Below are 21,471 nucleotides of genomic sequence, written 5' to 3'. Positions count from 1 at the left end.
TAGTTAACACCCAACCTACATTAAGAACTGGTTCTCTTGATTATTATTAATGAGCCCATTATTTTTTTCTACTGAGAAGTAGTTCTCTTCTGTATCTTTCATTTAGCTAACAAACAGGCTGATTTATGTAGTACACTTTAGATTAGGTGGTGTTTCCTTTGAAGGAGCCAGTGTGTACTATGACTGAGGGTGCAGTTCTGGAACCAGAGTATCTGATGTTGAGTCTGCCTCTTTCATTTCTTGTCTTGGTACTCTGGGTGTCTTCATTGTAGGCTCTTGACTACAGTTTCCTCATTTGTAAAAGAGAATACTAGTTGCAGAAGTTTACATTTTATTTTCTGAGATACTTTTTATTATTTAAGAAGGTCTTTAATGGCAAACCACTCTGGTATTCTTGCCTGGAAAATCCGATGGATGGAGGAGCTTGGCAGTCTACAGACCATGGATCGCAAAGAGTCAGACACGACTCAGCAACTTCACTTTGTATTGTAAATAGGCAATCCAAAGAGTTAATGTGCCATTTAGGATTGAATTTAGTTAAATAGCATATTAGAAAACAGGGCCTTATGCAAGGCACAGGGTATTGCTTTTTCCCATTAAAGAAATCTGGAAATAGGCAGCCTAGTATTGATGATGGCTTTATGAACATAAAAGAGGAAGGAAGAGAGGAAGATTTTTTTCTTCCAGGAGGATTCCTTCCAGAAGTTGTACACAAAATGTGCATATAATTTCATTGGTCAGAATTCAGTCACATGGTAGAAGAGTCTGGAAATGTTATCTCTTTTCTGGGTGGCTATTTACCTAGTTAAGAATGGAGGGTTCTATAACTTATAAAGAAGAGGAGAGTGGATATTGATATGTGCTCTACCACAATCACAATATGAATTTTGTGGCTCTGGATGAGTCATTTGGGTATACAGACTCAAAGGAATCTGAACCTGGGTAAACCTTGTTCTTTGACAGTAAGGGAGATTTTACATTGAGGGTTCCATCAGTCCAGTTGGTACAGGAATGTGCGTAAGAGCATTTTGTGAAACAAAAACACAGTGAGATCTTCATTCATAGTTCATTAAACATTTTTGCATGAGAAGAGCAACTTATCAGTAGACCTGACTTATCAGTTGTCTTTCCTGGTTGAATTGTTTTTAGCTTTGAAGGGAGCTAAAAAAATGAAAGACTGTTTGTCTTTGATAAATTAATTGTCTGAAAACTGTAGTAGAGATTCAATAAATAATAGCTGCTTTGTTATTATTATTACTATAAATATTTGATTAGATTATTTCCCAGACGCTTTCCAGTTTAAAAATTGTCACTGAATCCTAGTATTCAGTTATTTTATTTCAGTATTAAATGGTGCTTTTGATAATTTTTGCTTTTTTCATAATTTTTGCTTTGTTTTAAATATGAACCTCTGTTTTTGTTTTAAAATTCTAGTTCTCAATTTTGAACCATATGGACTCTCTTTTTCTTCATCTGGCTTCACTGGACGACAGTCTCCTGCTGGCATTTCTCTTGGTTCAGATATATCTGGGAATAGTACAGAGACCGGACTAAAAGAGTAAGTTCCTTTCTTATTAAAATTGAGAACATGGGAGTGTTTAAATGTCTTTAAATGTTGAAGGGTTCCTGAAAGCTAAATTCTGCATGGGTTGTTGTTTCTATGTATTGCTTTCAAAGTACTGATAGTGTGCAGACTGTCATACTTTAAGAGAGCTTGCTTCCAAGACAGTACAGAAAGTATACATACTTTGTGTGTGTTATTACTGTATACCATGTATACACACACACATTTTTAAAGTAGTGTATCAGAACTTCTATACCCAGGTGAGTATTCAACATATCATTCCACATTCCTCATAATCTATTTCTTAAAACCATCTCATTGGAAATTGACAAACATAGATGAACATAAAATAAGGTGACAGGTGACAGACTTCACTTGATAAAGCTGTATATTTTGTTCAGAATGCTTTCAGAGCCTCTTTACAGCCACCTTGAAATTTGGTGATACATTTGTCTAAACGTCTAAACATGGAACCAAATCTCCATCCTTTTTAGGTAATTTTTATTTTTGAAATATGAATACATTAGAAATTATGATCAAGTTAATAAAATGAGATAATGTATGCAAAGTGCCTTGTACAACCCAATACATAATAAATGATTGATAAATGGTACTAATATAATTAATAACTGTCATTGCTGTCATTATTGTTATTAACTAAAAGCTGAATTTACTACATAAAAGTTGTAGTCAATCTGGATAACTGGTTAGTATACCAATGTGACATAAAATAATGAAAATGGCATTTTTGTTTGTGAAGGAGCTTCTTCTAAAAGAATTCAAAAATATTTTGTGTAATGGCAGCATTGTTGAAATAAATGATAAAATCTCATATGAAAGATGACATTTGAATTGACTCAGTGACCTTATTTTATGTTCATCTTTGTATTTGTCAGCCTTCCAGTGAGATGGTTATAAGAAGGATTTATCAGAAGAATGACAGAATATGAGAAACATAGATGATATGCTGAGTGAAAAGGCATAAGTTCAAAACCTCTTTCCTAGCGTTTTTTTCCCCTGCTCTGTTGACACCCTTTTCTTTCCCAGACATTTAATGTCAGCATTACAAGCATGGGGTGCAGATATGGTCCATGAACATATAATGGTGGTGGTGGTGATAGCATTTAAGTACCTTAGACAGCGAATAGAGAGGCAAGGCAAGGAGAAACAGAAAACCCAAACCCTCCCAATCCAGGGAGGAAATGTAGTCCCTTTTACTGAACAACAGATGATGGCACCTGCTTTTTTAGTATTGGAACTAGGGTCTGGGGGACTTGACAGGACCTTGTGAATCCTATATGTGTACATGTACTGCATGCAGAGAAAAGACATTTGGCAAAGCTGCTAAGGAATTATACATATGCCGTATTATCATGAAATGCAGTGTGAGGGATGAATTTAAAATTTCTATCTAAAAAGGACCACAGCTCACACATTATTTCAGATTAGGAACCTGTGTGGTAATTGGCAAGGTGAATCAGCTTTAGAGAGGAGATGATGGTTCTTCTTCAGTCTCTGGCAAGTTGAGAATAAAGTGAAGTGGAAGTGAAGTTGCTCAGTTGTGTCCGACTCTTTGCGACCCCATGGACTGTAGCCTACCAGGTTCCACTGTCCATGGGATTTTCCAGGCAAGAATACTGCAGTGGGTTGCCATTTCCTGCTCCATAAGATCTTCCTGACCCAGGGATTGAACCTGGGTCTCCCACATTGTAGGCAGACACTTTACCGTCTGAACCAGAATAAAGTACAGCAAGCCGATTTAGAATTTCTTACCTTAAGTCCTATTGTAGAGCAGCACCCTAGCTCGAATGGGAATTTCTGGAGCTCAAAGTATATTCCCAGTCTTTGAATGTTGAGTGAGTGAGTGAAAGTCACTCAGTCGTGTCCAACTCTTTTTGACCCCATGAACTATACAGTCCATGGAATTCTCCAGGCCAGAATACTAGAGTGGGTAGCCTTTCCCTTCTCCACGGGATTGTCCCAAACCAAGGATCAAACCCAGGTCTCCCACAATGCAGGTGGATTCTTTACCAGCTGAGCCACCAGGGAAGCCCAAGAATACTGGAGTGGGTAGCCTATCCCTTCTTCTGCATATCTTTCTGACCCAGGAATCAAACCAGGGTCTCCTGCATTACAGGCAGATTCTTTACCAGCTGAGGTACCAGGGAAGCCCCTTCTGAAGATTGCTTCATTGGGCTTCACTGGTGGCTCAGATTGTAAAGGATTCACCTGCAATGTGAGAGACCTGGATTTGATCCCTGGGTTGAGAAGAGCCCCTGAAGAAGGCAACAGCTACCCACTCTGGTATTCTTGGCTAGAGAAGTCCGTGGACAGAGGAGCCTGGCAGGCAGCGGTTTTGAAGATTGTTTGGCCATAATTTACATCTGTGTTTGAATGGCCTGATTAAAAATAGCACAAAAGGTATACCATATAAAACCATGTATTATATTAATATTATTATTGTCAAAATCCAGGCAAAGATGACTGATGTTTAAAATTTTTTTACAGTGTTTCATATCAGAAAGAAGCGTATTTTGTGTGTGAAATGGTTTTATGCTGCTCTCATATACTTCCTATTTAGACTTTCTATATGTAATGCATGATAGTGAAAATTTTTGTGGCTCAGATCATGCACTCCTTATTGCCAAATTCAGACTTAAATTGAAGAAAGTAGGGAAAACCACTAGACCATTCAGGTATGACCAAAATCACATCCCTTATGATTATACAGTGGAAGTGAGAAATAGATTTAAGGGACTCGATCTGATAGATAGAGTGCCTGATGAACTAAGGACGGAGGTTCGTGACATTGTACAGGAGGCAGGGATCAAGACCATCCCCATGGAAAAGAAATGCAAAAAAGCAAAATGGCTGTCTGAGGAGGCCTTATAAATAGCTGTGAAAAGAAGAGAAGCGAAAAGCAAAGGAGAAAAGGAAAGATAGAAGCATCTGAATGCAGAGTTCCAAAGAATAGCAAGGAGAGATAAGAAAGCCTTCCTCTGTGATCAATGCAAAGAAATAGAGGAAAACAACAGAATGGGAAAGACTAGAGATCTCTTCAAGAAAATTAGAGATACCAAGGGAACATTTCATGCAAAGATGGGCACAATAAAGGACAGAAATGGTATGGACCTGACAGAAGCAGAAGATATTAAGAAGAGGTGGCAAGAATACACAGAAGAACTGTTCACAACCCAGATAATCACGATGGTGTGATCACTCACCTAGAGCCAGACATCCTGGAATGTGAAGTCAAGGAAGTCAAGGACCTTAGGAAGCATCACTACAAACAAAGCTAGTGGAGGTGATGGAATTCCAGTTGAGCTATTTCAAATCCTAAAATCATGCTGTGAAAGTTTTGCACTCAATATGCCAGCAAATTTGGAAAACTCAGCAGTGGCCACAGGATTGGAAAAGGTCAGTTTTCATTCCAATCCCAAAGAATGGCAATGCCAAAGAATGCTCAAACTACCTACCGCACAATTGCACTCATCTCACACGCTAGTAAAGTAATGCTCAAAATTCTGCAAGCCAGGCTTCAGCAATATGTGAACTGTGAACTTCCAGATGTTCAAGCTGGTTTTAGAAAAGGCAGAGGAACCAGACAGCAAATTGCCAACATCCATTGGATCATGGAAAAAGCAAGAGAGTTCCAGAAAAACATCTATTTCTGCTTTATGACTATGCCAAAGCCTTTGACTGTGTGGATTACAATAAACTGTGGAAAATTCTTCAAGAGATGGGATTACCAGACCACCTGACCTGCCTCTTGAGAAACCTATATGCAGGTCAGGAAGCAACAGTTAGAACTGGACATGGAACAACAGACTGGTTCCAAATAGGAAAAGGAGTATGTCAAGGCTGTATATCGTCACCCTGCTTATTTAGCTTATATGCAGAGTACATCATGAGAAACGCTGGGCTGAAAGAAGCACAAGCTGGAAAATCAATAATGTTAGATATGCAGATGACACCACCCTTATGGCAGAAAGTGAAGAGGAACTAAAAAGCCTCTTGATGAAAGTGAAAGAGGAGAGTGAAAAAGTTGGCTTAAAGCTCAACAGTCAGAAAACGAAGATCATGGCATCTGGTCCCATCACTTCATGGGAAATAGATGGGGAAACAGTGGAAACATTGTCAGCCTTTATTTTTTGGGGCTCCAAAATCACTGTAGATGGTGATTGCAGCCATGAAATTAAAAGACACGTACTCCTTGGAAGGAAAGTTATGACCAATCTAGATAGCATATTAAAAAGCAGAGACTTTACTTTGCCAACAAAGGTCCATCTATTCAAGGCTATGGTTTTTCCAGTAGTCACGTATGGATATGAGAGTTGGACTGTGAAGAAAGCTGAGCGCCGAAGAATTGATGCTTTTGAACTGTGGTGTTGGAGAAGACTCTTGAGAGTCCCTTGGCCTGCAAGGAGATCCAACCAGTCCATTCTAAAGGAGACTAGTCCTGGGTGTTCTTTGGAAGGAATGATGCTAAAGCTGAAATTCCAGTACTTTGTCCAGCTCATGTGAAGAGTTGACTCATTGGAAAAGACTGTGATGCTGGGAGGGATTGGGGGCAGGAGGAGAAGGGGAGGACGGAGGATGAGATGGCTGGATGGCATCACCGACTCCATGGACGTGAGTCTGAGTGAACTCCGGGAATTGGTGATGGACAGGGAGGCCTGGTGTGCTGCAGTTCATGGGGTCACAAAGAGTCGGACATGACTGAGTGACTGAACTGAACTGATAGGCGTGTGTGCCTGTTATAGAGGATGAGATAGTTGGATGGCATCACTGACCCAATGGACATGAGTTTGATCAGACTCTGGGAGATAGTGAAGCACAGGAAAGCCTGGCATGCTGCACTTCATGGGGTCACAAAGAGTTGGACACGACTTAGCAACTTAACAACAATAATGCAGGCTCCATTTTCCTTCCCTTTCTCATTTTTGCCAGTTATTGTGGGTTGAATTCCCTGGGAAGTGCATTTGGAGATGGAATTTAGCATGCAAAATATTAAGGAGTGTCCTTGGCATTGTCAGCTGTGGAAGGGAAGGAAAAGAAGAGGGTTGGGCAGAAAAAGAAGTCTAGAATCAATGTTGTTGTTGCCAACAACAGTGTCTGCCAACTCACTTGGAAGCTCTGGAGCTAGAATGGCCCATCAGAGCTGTCCTGAGTTGGGCTGAAATGGGTGGCCAGGACTCTATATGTCTGCTCATTAATTATTGGATGTGGGTGGCCTGGGAAAAGGGCATTTTCTGCAACTGATGTGACTCTACAACTGAGGCAAATCCCTAAGGGTTCTACAGTCCCAGCAGCTGCACCAGTGACTCCTTCATTGAACGGGGATCTGGATGGAACATCCCAGGAACTACTACGCTTACTTTTCTTTTTTTTTATTAAATTAATATTTGAATCATTTGGAGAGTTTCTCTTTTTTTTTTTAAACTACCCCTTAATAATTAAAGGATATGTTTTGGTAAACAAGGTTACAAAACACACTGTCATTCTCCTGGGGGATTCATGAATCCCTTGTTGCTGTTGAGCATCCTAGAGATGCTAGGGTCATTTTAGTGGCTCCCGTGATGACTTTTTTATCTGCTCACACAAGATCAACCAGTTTTCTTCTGAAAGGTTTGATAGGTAAGTAACAGGATTTTGTTTGTTTGTTAACTTTTAAGAAAACTCTTTGGTACCTGAAAGAGAGAAATGAAGATATTTATAAAGGAACATTCAACATTTGTTGAATGGACTGATTTCCTGTAGGGCGTTCTTTATTAGCGTTAGACTTTCTTTTAGACAGTTGGTACTTAATAGCATTAGTTCTTCACTCAGTATGAAGTATAATGATCTTTTTTTGTTTCTGGAGTACTACAGAAAATCAAACTGACTGTGATTCCAACAAATCATTAAGTAGAATGAAGTAGAATAACAATCAGTACAGATATTTCTGAAATCTTATTATAGAGTCATTTCATGATCTGCCTATCTTGTAGCACAAATTTTAAAACTGCAGTTTTAGATCATGGCAGAGATACTTAATGAGTTGGTGCCAAGGACACATGGTTCTTAAATGAAAACAATAGAGGTAGTCTTTGGTTGTTTGAGCCTACACTTAGGATTTGCAGCTGTAGCTTCTGGGACAACAGTAGATGAGTCTTAATCCTAATCACTGCTTTATTCTTCTTCACCTCAGGTATTAACTCCTCACATTCATGCTTTTTCCAAAAGTATCATTAATACTTTTTTCTTTTATAGATCAAACCTCATTCATTTTTATTAATGTACTTTATAATAGTTAATGGGGCTTTTCTGGTGGTTCAGTGGTAAGGAATCTGCCTGCCAATGTAGGAATGTGGGTTCAATCCGTGGGTCAGGAAGAACCCTGGAGAAGGAAATGGCAACCACTTCGTTGTTCTTACCTGAGAAATCCCTTGGACAGAGGAGCTGGGTGGGTCTCAAAAGAGTTGGACACGACTTAGTGACTAAACAGCAATAATAGGTGAAAATGTAGATTGTGTTCACATTAATAAAATCTTTTGGATTAAAGGTAAATTTACACATAGGAGTAGATTTGAATGAATTTTTTTTTTTTGCTTTCCACAGGATTTTATGTAGTGAATTTATAGAGTGTTAATTCCTTCATTAAGTGATTATAGCTATGAAACTATGTCATTTCTGATCTTTAACCCATCAGAAGTAAGGATAATTTTGAAAAGTCCATACACTGAAAGGAACTGATTTATAGTATTTCTGTTTTTGGACATCTTATTCAAACAATTAAATGAAAATTAAATGATCTGAAATTTTAAACTAAGCCTTGAGTTCTGTTGCATTAAATATTTTGGCTGGAGGGTTGGTGAAGGTTGGCTTTAACTAAAATCAAAACTGTAGATCTCAATTTTATTTCTGGCATATAGAATATAATCTGAAAGCTATTTCTAAAAGATGACAACAAAGATGTGTTTTTTAAAAAATGCCTCATGAAGGTAACCATTTAGCAGTTATTTAAACTGACTTGATTTCATTATCAATCTCCTTAGGACAAATGGCTTGAAGCTGGAAGGTATAAAGAAATTGTGGGGGAAAGAGGGCTATCTTCCCAAGAAAGAAAGCAAAACTGGTGATGAAACAGAAGCTCTGCCAGTTCCTCAGGAGAGTATAATGATGGAGAATGGAGATCAAACTGTAACAAAAAAGGATCCATCTCAAGTCCTTACCCAATCTAAAGAGGAGAAAGAAAAGCAGCTGCTGGCATCATCATTGTTTGTTGGGCTAGGATCAGAAAGTACAATCAATTTGGTAAGTAGTCAGTTATATTCCTCTGAGAATCTTATGTCCCCTGTTTTGAACAAAAAAACTGGCTCTACAAAAGCTCATGACTGTTAATCTATACACATTGTGGGAATGGCTCCCGCAGCTCCAAAGCCATCAGTGACATACCTTTTATATTCCTGAAGGAGAAAATCTTACTGGCTCAGCTTCAGTCAGGTGTTCTCTTTAGTCAGTGCAAGGGTCAGAGTCCAGATTAAGTTGCAAATATGACCATGTGTATTATCACCCCCATTGGTGGAAAGGACAGGCCTCAGTGGAAAGGGGACTTGATGGAAATTAAAAATAGTAATAGTTAACAATATTGATGTGTCTATGGAAAAAGTACTTCTTAAAATGGTTATTTTTAATAGTGAAAAATAGGAATCAATTTAGATGTCTTAAGAGGATGGGTACATAAATTATATTAGCACTGAATATGACTTTGTCATTAAAAATGATAAATACTACATTGTAAAATTTAAAAATACTTACATATATCAAGCAAAACCCCCCCAGAATATTAATTTTTTATATTGCTTGTAACTGTTAAGATAAAAGTGTATTGAGGTTGAAAGGAATTATACAAAAGTGATAATTATATTCAGAAATTTTGATTATGATTTGCAAAAATTTTTATGCTGATATATTATTCTCTTAGTAAAAGAATAAACTGTGGAGTGAAGGACAGGTGCTATTTTTGAGTGTCTGTGTATTCCATATGTAATTTTCCATTTGATGGGCAAATGATCCCACCTAGTGCAAAATTATGATTAGAGCTATATTTTCTTCAGTTTTATATCACAGTTTTTTTCATCCTTCACCTCCCTTGGTGGAATTTTCCCTCCATCTCTGTCAACACTAGTCAAGTCTCTAGGCTACATTCTTTGCCTGTATCTCTTTCTTTTCCAGAGCTTATTTTTGTCAGACTTGATAATCAGAAAAAGTGAATTGAATTCATTTTAAAAGTATTAATAGGTAATTAATGTATCTTAATGTTGTCTCAGCATGTGTAGTTCAGCAGCAGAGTGACTGATCTTGAGTCCGTGAACTGTTCCAGCAGGCTGTGGTGGTTTCCATTGAATGATCTGTCACTAATAGGGCAAGTTCTCAGTGGTCAGAGAGCATCAGGGTCAGGGTGCTCCAAGGCTTATGAAGCCCTGATTGGTGAGCCTTTTTCCTGGTGTTGAAGGATTTCTACCTTCTCAACAAAGTACATAGCTTTCAGAGTATTTCTCAGGAGAACATTCAGGGTGATAAATTAATTAGACTTTTCTTTTTTTTGGTGGGCTCGAAATAAGAAATGTAAGTAGGATGTTTTTCTATTTAAGTTAGGTTAAATCCTTTCTGCGTTACCCCTCACATTTTTCTTTTTTCTTCAGCTGTCACTAGATTAGTTGGAAAAAAAGAGTGTAAAAAGAGTGTATTTCCTTGTTTCGGGGGGCTCTGAATTATGTGAGGAACTGTGTTATAACTCAGATGGCATCATGCAGAAAGGAGGGGAAGCAAATAATTATGTAAAATTAGCATGTATTATTTTTTAATAATACATGTAATAATGTTGTTGAGTTGCTCAGTTGTGTCTGACTCTTTGCAACCCCATGGACCATAGGATTCTAGGCCTCTCTGTCCCTCACCATCTCCCAAAGTTTGTCCAAATTTATGTCCATTGCATTGGTGATGCCATCCAGTCATCTCTTTGTGAGGCAAGAGGGCTCTTGAGCCATCACTCTTGCATGAATTCTCAGCCATTTCCTTGGGAGGCTTAGCTCAAGAATAGCAAACTTGCTGTTCCCATCCCCTGAGTCTGTAATGTACTTCACTAGTCACTTTTAGAATTCTTTGCTTCTGTGAGTTCTAGTTAGCCAGTGCTAGTTGATTATTAAGGTAAAGTCAGTTTTTCTTCCCTGTTTATTGACTCACAGATCATAAAAATAGGACTATTATAGATTACTGAGCCAAAGTTTGAGGCATCCCTATGTTTAAGGGTATTTTAGCTTCTACAGGACAACTCTGGAAACAAAAAATTGCTAACTTTCTCACTGTTTTTAATTTGTGCAATTCTGTACTCTAGCATTCTGAAATCTAACAAGATTTAGAATTGTTCATTGTTGACTTTTTGACCTTATTTCTTTTTCTGGTTTTATGTGTTTTTAATGAGAAGTAGATTTAGCTTAATAGTAGATTTAGCTTATGTAGCTGTCAGAATTTTAGGGCTTAACATTTTATTCATCTCTAATAGGTAGAACCTTAGCTAGTTACTACATTGTTCATTTGAAATGATTAAAAAAAAGTTTGACTCATGATGTAGTAGAATGGTTTCTTTTTGTATTATTATGTTTTATCTTTGCAGCTCGGAAAAGCAGATACCATTTCTCACAAGTTTAGAAGGAAATCAAAAATCAAAGAAACCAAAAGTGAGGAAACAACCACTGATCAAAATATAATCCGTTCTTCCTTTAGTTCTTCATCAAATGTGACTTACGAAGAAGATTATTGTTTGGATAATTTGCAGGATAGAGGAGACAAAGAATTAAAGAAATTTTCTCTCAGTTCAGAACTTTTGGATTCTGAGTCACTGACAGAACTGCCCTTGGTTGAGAAAATCTCAAATTGCAGGCTGTCTACACCCTCTTTGTTTGCTGATAACAACATGGAAGTTTTTCATCCTCCTCAAGCCACTCCAGCCTCAGTTGCCAATGAAATCTCTTTAGCTTCTTCTTTGTTGGAAGAAACTACTGAACACATACATTCAGATCTTATGGAGGTCTGTAATAATGAAGCCATATCTGTGTCTTCTTACAAAATTTGGAAAGATGATTGTTTGTTGGTGGTCTGGTCAGTTTTTAATAAGAGTGGTTTGGAACTGAAAAGTGCTAACTTAGAAATGGCTCCTGCAGAAAATTTCAAGGTAAGACAATGAATGGTTTATTTTTTCTGCCTTAAATGGACAGTGCTTCCTTAGTGTTTCTACTGTTGATGCTTCTGATGGCTTATAAATTTCTCCCACATCCTTGTTTCTTCTTTAGCAAAAAAAAAAGGTGTGACAGATTTTTAAAATTATTTTAAGTGGGACAAATCATTCAAAGGAGACAAGGGAACATAATAAAGATTGTATTAGAGAAGACTGAGAAAACTGATCCAATTTCTTCTCTGAGCTAGAATGCATTGAGTGGGATATTACCTGGGCCTGACCTGGCAGAAATTCCTAACTGTAGATGTGTGCGTTGTGCTGCCATGCTGTGTTAAGTCACTTCAGTTGTGTCTGACTCTTTGTGACCCTATGGACTGTTGCCTGCCCTGCTCCCCTGTCCATGGATTCTCCAGGCAAGAATACTGGAGTGGGTTGCCGTGCCCTCCTCCAGGGCATCTTCCTGACCTAGAGATCAAACCCACGTCTCCTGCAGCTCCCTCATTGTAGGCGGATTCTTTACTGCTAAGCCACCAGAGAAGCCCATAGATATACATTAGAATCACCTAATTCTAAAAACCTAAAAACAAACCAAAACCCAGTTCAGTTGTCTGAGCTTTACCACCAGAACTTGATTTGAGTAAGGGTGGAGAATGAGAGGGAAAGATAGACCTGTTTTTTGTTTTTGTTTTTTCTTTAAATTCTCCTAGCTTTAAAAACCTGCTACTAGTTAGTATTGAGAGCCACAGGACTGTTGTTGTTGTTGTTGTTTTTTGGTTGTTGTTAAACCACATAGACATTTTCATTGTAATGCTGTTTGTTGCATACTTCTGACCTATGTATTGTTATTTCTTAATTATCTATGCTAGTGAATTTTTCTCAAGTGAAGTTGTCAGTTATCCTAGTGTTGTGGCTTGTTATTAATATCTCACTATAGTATGCTTTTGTACCAATTCAGTTAAATAGAATATTGGTATTCATGTGAAAGTCTGTATTGATACCTTCTTCAGTACTTACTTTACTTTTATTTACAGATCACTGAGCAACCTGGATGCTGTTTGCCCGTAATAGAAGCAGAAAGCACCAAAATTTTTCAATATAGTGTGCAGATGGAAAAACCATTTACAGAAGGAAATCTGTCTGGTTTTATAACTTATCAAGTGATGGATACTCACTCTGTTCAGCTTGAATTTTCAGTAAACTTATCACTGTTAGATTTCATTAGGTAAATATTTTTTGGAATATTAATTCAAGTTGTTCATTCTTTCAGCAAGTATTTACTAGGCTCTTCTCTGGACAGAGCACTGTACTAGGTGCTAGGGAGTATAACACCACAAAGGGAGGAGAGGGTTCATTCTAGAGAGAGATATTGAATAGTTATACAGATGGATGTATAACTGTGAATTGTCCTATGAACAGGAAGTAAATGGTGTGATGGATGATTATAGTGTGGGGGACCCTGTATAGGATAGGGTTGGCTAACCTATGGAAAACTTCTGAGAGAAACTAATGTTAGTGTTTCAGTTCAGTTCAGTCGCTCAGTCATGTCCAACTCTTTGCGACCACATGGACTGCCGCATACCGGGCCTCCCTGTCCATCACCAACTCCCGGAGTTTACTCAAACTCATGTCCATTGAATCAGTGATGCCATCCAACCATCTCATCCTCTATTGTCCCTTTACTCGCCTTCAATCTTTCTCAGCATCACGGTCTTTTCAAATGAGTTAGTTCTTTGCATCAGGTGGCCAAAGTATTGGAGTTTCAGCTTCATCAGTCCTTCCAATGAACACCCAGGACTGATCTCCTTTAGGATGGACTGGTTGGATCTCCTTGTAGTCCAAGAGACTCTTAAGAGTCTTCTCCAACACTTCAGTTCAAAAGCATCAATTCTTCGGCACTCAGCTTTCTTTATAGTCTAACTCTCACATCCATACATGACTACTGGAAAAATCATAGCTTTGACTAGATGGACTTTTGTCGGCAAAGTAATGTCTCTGCTTTTGAATATGCTGTCTGGGTTGGTCATAACTTTCCTTCCAAGGAGTATGTGTCTTTTAATTTCATGGCTGCAGTCATCATCTGCAGTGATTTTGGAGCCCAAAAAATTAAAGTCAGCCACTGTTTCCACTGTTTGCCCATCTATTTGCCATGAAGTGATGGGACCGGATGCCATGATGTTAGTCTTCTGAGTGTTGAGCTTTAAGCCAACTTTTTCACTCTCCTCTTTCACTTTCATCAAGAGGCTCTTCAGTTCTTTTTCACTTTCTGCCATAAGGGTGGTGTCATCTGCATATCTGAGGTTATTGATATTTCTCCCAGCAATCTTGATTCCAGCTTGTGCTTCATCCACCCCAGCATTTCTCATGATGTATTCTGCATATAAGTTAAATAAGCAGGGTGACAATATACAGCCTTGACGTACTCCTTTCCCAATTTGGAACCAGTCTGTTGTTCCATGTCCAGTTCTAACTGTTGCTTCCTGACCTGCATACAGATTTCTCAAGAGGCAGGTCAGGTGGTCTGGTTCCCATCTGTTTCAGAATTTTCCACAGTTTATTCTGATCCACACAGTCAAAGGCTTTGGCATAGTTAATAAAGCAGAAATAGATGTTTTTCTGGAACTCTCTTGCTTTTTCAGTGATCCAGCAGATGTTGGCAATTTGATTTCTGGTTCCTCTGCATTTTCTAAAACCAGCTTGAACATCTGGAAGTTCACAGTTCATGTATCACTGAAGTCTGGCTTGGAGAATTTTGAGCATTACTTTACTAACATGTGAGATAAGTGCAATTGTGTGATATTTTAAGCATTCTTTGACATTGCCTTTCTTTGGGATTGGAATGAAAACTGACCTTTTCCAGTCCTGTGGCCCCTGCTGAGTTTTCCAAATTTGCTGGCATATTGAGTGCAGCACTTTCACAGCATCATATTTCAGGATTTGAAATAGCTCAACTGGAATTCTATCACCTCCACTAGCTTTGTTCGTAGTGATGCTTCCTCAGGCCCACTTGACTTCACATTCCAGGATGTCTGGCTCTAGGTGAGTGATCATACCATTGTGATTATCTTGGTTGTGAAGCTCTTTTTGTACAGTTCTTCTGTGTACTCTTGCCATCTCTTCTTAATATGTTCAGTTTCTGTTTAGGTACATACCATTTCTGTCCTTTATTGAGCCCATCTTTGCATGAAATGTTCCCTTGGTATCTCTAATTTTCTTGAAGAGATCTCTAGTCTTTCCCATTCTGTTGTTTTCCTCTTTCTTTGCATTGATCGCTGAGGAAGGCTTTCTTATCTCTCCTTGCTGTTCTTTGGAACTCTGCATTCAGATGCTTATATCTTTCCTTTTCTCCTTTGCTTTTCGCTTCTCTTCTTTTCACAGCTATTTGTAAGGCCTCCTCAGACAGCCACTTTGCTTTTTTGGATTTCTTTTTCTTGGGGATGGTCTTGATCCCTGTCTCCTGTACAATGTCACGAACCTCCATCCATAGTTCATCAGGCACTCTGTCTATCAGATCTAGTCCCTTAAATCTATTTCTCACTTCCCCTGTATAATCATAAGGGATTTGATTTAGATCATACCTGAATGGTCTAGTGGTTTCCCCCACTTTCTTCAATTTCAGTTTGAATTTGGCAATAAGGAGTTTGTGATCTGAGCCACAGTCAGCTCCCGGTCTTGTTTTTGCTGACTGTATGGAGCTTCTCCATCTTTGGCTGCCAAGAGTATGATCAGTCTGATTTCGGTGTTGGCCATCTGTTGATGTCCATGTGTAGTCTTCTCTTGTGTTGTTGGAAGAGGGTTTTTGCTATGACCAGTAAAGTTGTTAAGCTTTTATTAGACATACAGCATTTAGTTATTGTACTAGCTTGTGCAGTGCTACCCGCATAATTGAAAACAATCTTTTAACCCTTCTGCTCTCATTTAGTATTATGAATATATTGTACTGTGTTCAAACATTTTTTAAAATGAAGCATGCCTGAAGGAAGAATGTAGAATACCAATGAATATCTGTAAAAAATTTTTTTAACTTTCCATATCCATCTATAATTTTTGCCCATTCTTCAAAGTCTTCTAGTAAGAACATGTTTATCAGTCTGTCAAAGAGTATGTATTTATGCCTGCCGTGCTGAAAAGATAAAATCCAGCCTTCAGAAAACTTAGATTCTGTGACTATGAAGGTTATGTCCCATGGTGAACATTAGTAACTTGAAGAAGCACAGCATATGTGCCACAAACAATTCTGTTCTTATGAGTAAAATCCTCTGTATCTTAAAAATTTTTTTTCTAATTATAAAATCAGTACTTATTATAAGAATTTAAATGATATAGAAAAATGTAAGTAGAATATAAAAATTTCCCATTCCCCCCAGAGATATCCCAGTGTTAACTATTTGATCTTTAGCTGCTTGAACCATTTAAAAACTGTATTTATTAAAATTCTTTCTTGGTCCATTTTGCTTAAGGTGCTGGATCTTTGTATTCGTACTTTTGTACATGACTTTGATAGAGTGTCTCGTCCCCAAATCTAAAGTATGTGTGCTCAGTTGCTTCAGTCATGTTTGACTCTTTGTGACCCCATGGTCTGAAGCACGCCAGACTCCTCTGTCCATGGAATTCCCCAGGCCAGAATACTGGAGTGGGTTGCCATGCTCTTCTCCAGGGGATCTTCCCGACCCAGGAATCGAACCCATATCTCTGGCATCTCTGGCATTGCAGGCAGGTTCTTTACCCACTGAGCCACCTGGGAATCCCCAGTCTAAAGTATACATGAAAGAAAAGTTTTATATTTGAATGATTCATGAAATTATTTGGTGAAATTTTACTGTAATGACTGATGCGCAGAAAAAGAACTGGGTGATTTATTGAAAAGACATTTGTTCTGTAATAACATCTGTTTTCAGCATTGTCTTCAAGTTAGAGGATTTTGGTCAGCATTCTGATCATGTCTGGTTTAAAAAACATAGATTTCATAGGATTTAGATTTGTAATGATTTTTTTTTTTATTCCCATGAATCAGTTGAAATGTATTTGTTTAGAATCATTTCATTCTTATGGACATAAATCTAATTTTCACAATTATTTTCAGGCCATTAAAAATCTCGACTGAAGACTTTGGTAAACTCTGGTTATCCTTTGCAAATGATGTGAAACAAAATGTAAAGATGTCAGAATCTCAAGCTGCTCTGCGTTCTACCTTAAAGGCCCTGCAACGGGAACTAAGACTTCATGTTGTTGACATTATAGGTTTGTAGAGTTTTTGAGAAGGCAGTCTTGTGTTTATGGGGCCTTTTCTTACAATCAGAAGGCAAACTCTTAAAAATATCTAATTTCTTAGGGATGTATATCCTGTTATGAGCATTTTTTTTATGAGCATCTTTTTGATAAGTGTGTTGTGCAGACTTTATTAAAGAATTTTTTTCTGTGGTAAAGTATATGTAGCATAATTTTACCATTTGGATCATAAAGTGTATTGGTGAGTGGCATTAAATATATTTCATTTTGTTGTGCAGCCATTGCCACTCTCATTTTCAGAACCTTTTCCTCTTTCTTAACTGAAACTGTACCCATTAAGCACTACTTTCCATTGCCTCTCCTCTGCAGCCCTTGGCAGCCACCATCCTATTTTCTGTCTCTATGAATTTGACTACTCTAGGTACCTCATCTAAGTAGACTCATACAGTATTCATCCTTTTGTGACTGGCTTATTTCACTTTAATGTCTTCAAGGTTCATCCATGTTATGTGTCAAAATTTCCTTGCTTGTAAGCCTAAATACAGTCACATTTTATGAATACACCATATTTTATTTGTCAGTTAATCTTTTGATGGACATTTGGTTTGCTTCCACCTTTTGGCTGTTCTGAATAATGCTGCTTTGAACATGGATATACAAATAATCTGTGTTTGAGTCCCTGCTTTCAGTTCTTTTAGTTATGTACCCCGGTGTAGAATTTTGATAATTGCTGTTTTAACGGGTATGAGTAGTGTGTCATTTTAGTTTTGATTTGCATTTCCTTAATGATCAGTGATGTTGAGTATCTTTTCACATGCTTATTGGATATTTGTATATCTTCTTTGTAGAACTGTCTGTTGAAATCTTTTTGTATTAAAGAATTTCTGATTTTGCTTTGTTGTAGGTAATGAAGGGCTGTTGGCCTGTCAACTGCTCCCATCCGTCCCCTGCTTGCTGCATTTCCGAGTTCATGGTGACACGTTAGCCCTGTGGTTCAGATCCTCCTGTTCTACTCTTCCTGACTATTTACTTTATCAGTGTCAAAAAGTGATGGAGGGATCCTAGCAAAAGCTCTGCTTATATTTTACTCCATCAAAATAAATGGTTTACATAGATAAACTTATTTACCAAAGTAAAAAGAATTAATGGTACTTCTAATGAAAATGGGGATTATTACAGGTTGTGGTTTTATGTTTTCTTTATGGTTCATGATCAAGAAAGATCCCCAAGAAACTGTACCCCTAACCTTTTACTCAGGATTGTACAGTAGGTTTGGGTCCTAAAAAAGTGGCCTAAGCTAATGTTATAAACTGCTAAAGATTTATATATATCACTTAGTGTAGAGGGTCTGAAAATAATTTATTTTGTTATAAATAATTTTATAGCAGATTTACTCTAGTGTTAAAGCTGATTTATAGTAAAGCCAGGTCTCAGTTTTCTGCGTTAATGGAGGGGAGACATGGACTTAATAATCCTAAATCAAATTCATATTTGGCTTTGGAATGCAGTATATGCTTTTTGGTCAGCAAGTCATTACTTTCAATAATGTTTGCTTAGATCAGTACTGAGCTAAGTTGGCACAGCACATACTAATACTTCAGGAGACCCATAAGCACGTTGGATTTTGGGGGGATCCAATCTATGGTAGATGGACTTCCCTCACAGCTCAGTCAGTAAAGAATCTACCTGCAATGCAGGAGACCTGGGTTCAATTCCTGGGTTGGGAAGATCCCCTGGAGAAGGAAATGGCAATCCACTCCAGTATTCTTGCCTGGAAAAATCCCATGGACAGAGGAGCCTGGTGGGCTACAGTCCATGGGGTCGCAAAGAGTCAGACACGACTTAGCGACTAAACCACCACAATCTATGGTAGAGTTTTTATTATAACTTGATACACATAATTGCAAACAATTTGGCTACAAAATTTGTTTTCCACTTGCATTAATTTTTAAAATTCAAAATGAATTACTGTGTTCTTGTTTTCAAAACTCAGAGCCATTTACATAATACTATCATTTAGAAACAAAACCTGTTAAGAGCACACAGTACTAAAGTAAACAGGTATAAAAGGACTTTTCAGTTATGGCAAATATCTTAGTTACCACTTAGATTTTTTGGGCACATTAAAATATGTGAATAGAGTACAAATGGCAAAACCATCTTTCCTGGCCTTTGAATCCACTAGTACTCAATGGATGCAACGAGAAGAGTGGTAGTCTAAGTTTACCATACAGAATCTTCAGTAAAATATGATTTTCATGTTACAGTTGTGCCTATATGACCTCTGTGAGAACTATTATCAGTAAAAGAGGTTAAGCCTGATATGAATGATAGACCAGAATCTTATGATTATACATTTATGTTAAAAACAGAGTATTTTATAAAACCTTATGGTGCTGTGGAAAATATTTATTATTTCACTTTTTCTGATACTTCATGGTAGAAACTATTCAGGTAATATAGTTTTAAGTCATTGTAGTTAATACTCTGGTTAATTGGTACTGTTTATCACCCAGGTGTGGAATTGTGGTTTTAGGTTGTCTCATTAGTCATAACTGATAGGGAATTCCCCAAAGCTGATAGACTTCACTGGTTATTGTGTTTAGCGTATGTCTCCCTAAAAACAAAAGCCACGTTAAGAAATTGATTTTTAAGTTACTCATTAAAAAAATACCTTGTTAATTTCATACTTCTAAAAAGCATGCAGTAAAACCTTGCTACAAGAGCAATAAGTGGTTAGAATTTCCTGAGTAGGTTTTTTCTTTTGAATAGAATATTAGATTCATCCTCAAGCTCTCAGCAGTGTCATGACGATAGGAATATGAATGTTGGGAGAGTGTGGACACTGTTGGCTTTCTCTTTAGTGCTGCCTCTGTCAGCAGCACCCTCCCACCCCACCTAGTTCTGTTGATACTCTGACAAAGAGATAGGAAGTGCCCTCTCACTTTGTGAAGGAATGTAAAGTGTAGCAAAAGAGGTGCTTCATATTTTTGTGTCCCTGCTTCCATTAGTTTGGGTGGTCACCACGGCTGGGTGGAGTGTGGAGCAGTGGATGTAAAGGTTCCCAACAAGCAGGTGGACAGCTAGCTGGGAGAGATTACAGTGAGCTGTTGTGCTGCTTTGTTACAGGGTTGGCAGCAGCAGTTGTCATGAGAGACGTGCTTGGCCCACAGTGCAAATGGTGGGAAATGTGGAATGGTAGGTTAGGGCTGGGAGTATGATTTGGGGTCTGTCAGAGGTAACATGGTGTCACTTTTGTTCTTTCTGAACCCACTGCATAAAGTAGGATAAAAGGATTTCTGCTGAATGTTTAATAGAATGTTTACATTTTTATATTTTTATGGTTTTTAAAAATAGGAAGGAGTAGATTTTAAAGAACTGCAGAGCAGTATAAATTCTGCCTAAACTAATGAATGTTTTAAGTTCTAGATGAGGCATTGCCAGCCTTTTCTGCATTATAGGAGATGTGACGAAGTAGGAAGAACAAACTTTTTGGGGGCAAGATTGTCTCTTTATGTTACAGTTCAGTCAAGTAAAGGGGTGACATCTGGAGTGAGAGCTCTTGTGGAGGGGAGATGCAGCTGGTGAGTTCTCTGCTGGGCATCTTTGCTGAGAACACAGGTGGCAATGAGTGTGAATCTGGGGAGAATAAAGGGAAGACAGGAAAGCCTTAAGAGACAGTGGAGGAAGAAGGAGCAGGCTTCCACCAGAGGAGTAGATTAGTCGCAGGGGAGTGTGGGCCCTGAGAATGGGTCCTTCCGAAAAAAACTGCAGATGGAAGCTGAACAGTTACCAAGTGCTAATGTGCCAAGCATGCCAAGCACAGCATGTGCTCTGCAGAGGAGCAGTATTTAAAAAAAATATTCTATAGTCTATGGAAACAATTTTGGTTAAAACGCAGTGTTTTATTTTTTCCTTTATTTTAGTTCATGTCATTTGTGTTTTAAAATATCAAGCAGTTTTTTTTTAGGGGTTAATGTGGTCTTTATCTCATGTTTGTGAGCCACTGAAAGTGCACTGAACCTATTCACATGTCTTTTAAGGTGTTGTTTTCATTTGTTTTAAAATGTTAGGAGGGAAAAATGCAAGGGAATAACAGCTTACCAGGCATTAGTTGCCTTATTTTGGAGTTGAATTCTGTAATTTGAAGAAATTCAGTTAAACATGTAATAAATGCAAAGTGATCTATGTTGTTGTTCTTCAGTCTATATATTCTTTATCATCTAAAAGTAATACTATTCAGTAATTTGATAGGCATTAGCTAAAAAGAGCAGAAGCAATTGGAATGGGATGAAAAAAGTGATTTACTTATTATAGCCCCAAAGCATGTCATATAATTGGTTAAAAGTAAAGACACTGCTCTTTCTGTATGATGTTCAGAGAAAACTTTATGGGCTTCTGACAGGTTAGAGCATGGATTGATCCTCAGGAACTTGTCCATATCCCCTGCTTTCATCCTAGC

General features: G+C 37.9%; 1 protein-coding gene across 1 annotated transcript in view; it reads left to right on the top strand.

The window, feature by feature from the left end:
• The window catches only part of AP4E1 (adaptor related protein complex 4 subunit epsilon 1), a 69,482-nt gene extending 48,285 nt beyond the window's left edge, over positions 1-21,197 (top strand). Inside the window, exons 16-21 of the mRNA XM_070797552.1 lie at positions 1,435-1,558; positions 8,602-8,860; positions 11,223-11,780; positions 12,815-13,005; positions 16,864-17,021; positions 17,914-21,197. Of these exons, the coding sequence (XP_070653653.1) occupies positions 1,435-1,558; positions 8,602-8,860; positions 11,223-11,780; positions 12,815-13,005; positions 16,864-17,021; positions 17,914-18,074 (1,451 nt within the window). The 3' untranslated portion in view covers positions 18,075-21,197. The remainder of the gene's footprint in view (positions 1-1,434; positions 1,559-8,601; positions 8,861-11,222; positions 11,781-12,814; positions 13,006-16,863; positions 17,022-17,913) is intronic.
• The last annotated feature ends 274 nt before the right edge of the window (positions 21,198-21,471 follow it).

Source organism: Bos indicus, chromosome 10 (assembly GCF_029378745.1).
Source record: "Bos indicus isolate NIAB-ARS_2022 breed Sahiwal x Tharparkar chromosome 10, NIAB-ARS_B.indTharparkar_mat_pri_1.0, whole genome shotgun sequence".
Classification (NCBI taxonomy): Eukaryota; Metazoa; Chordata; class Mammalia; order Artiodactyla; family Bovidae; genus Bos; species Bos indicus.
This window is presented reverse-complemented; position numbering and strand designations above follow the sequence as displayed.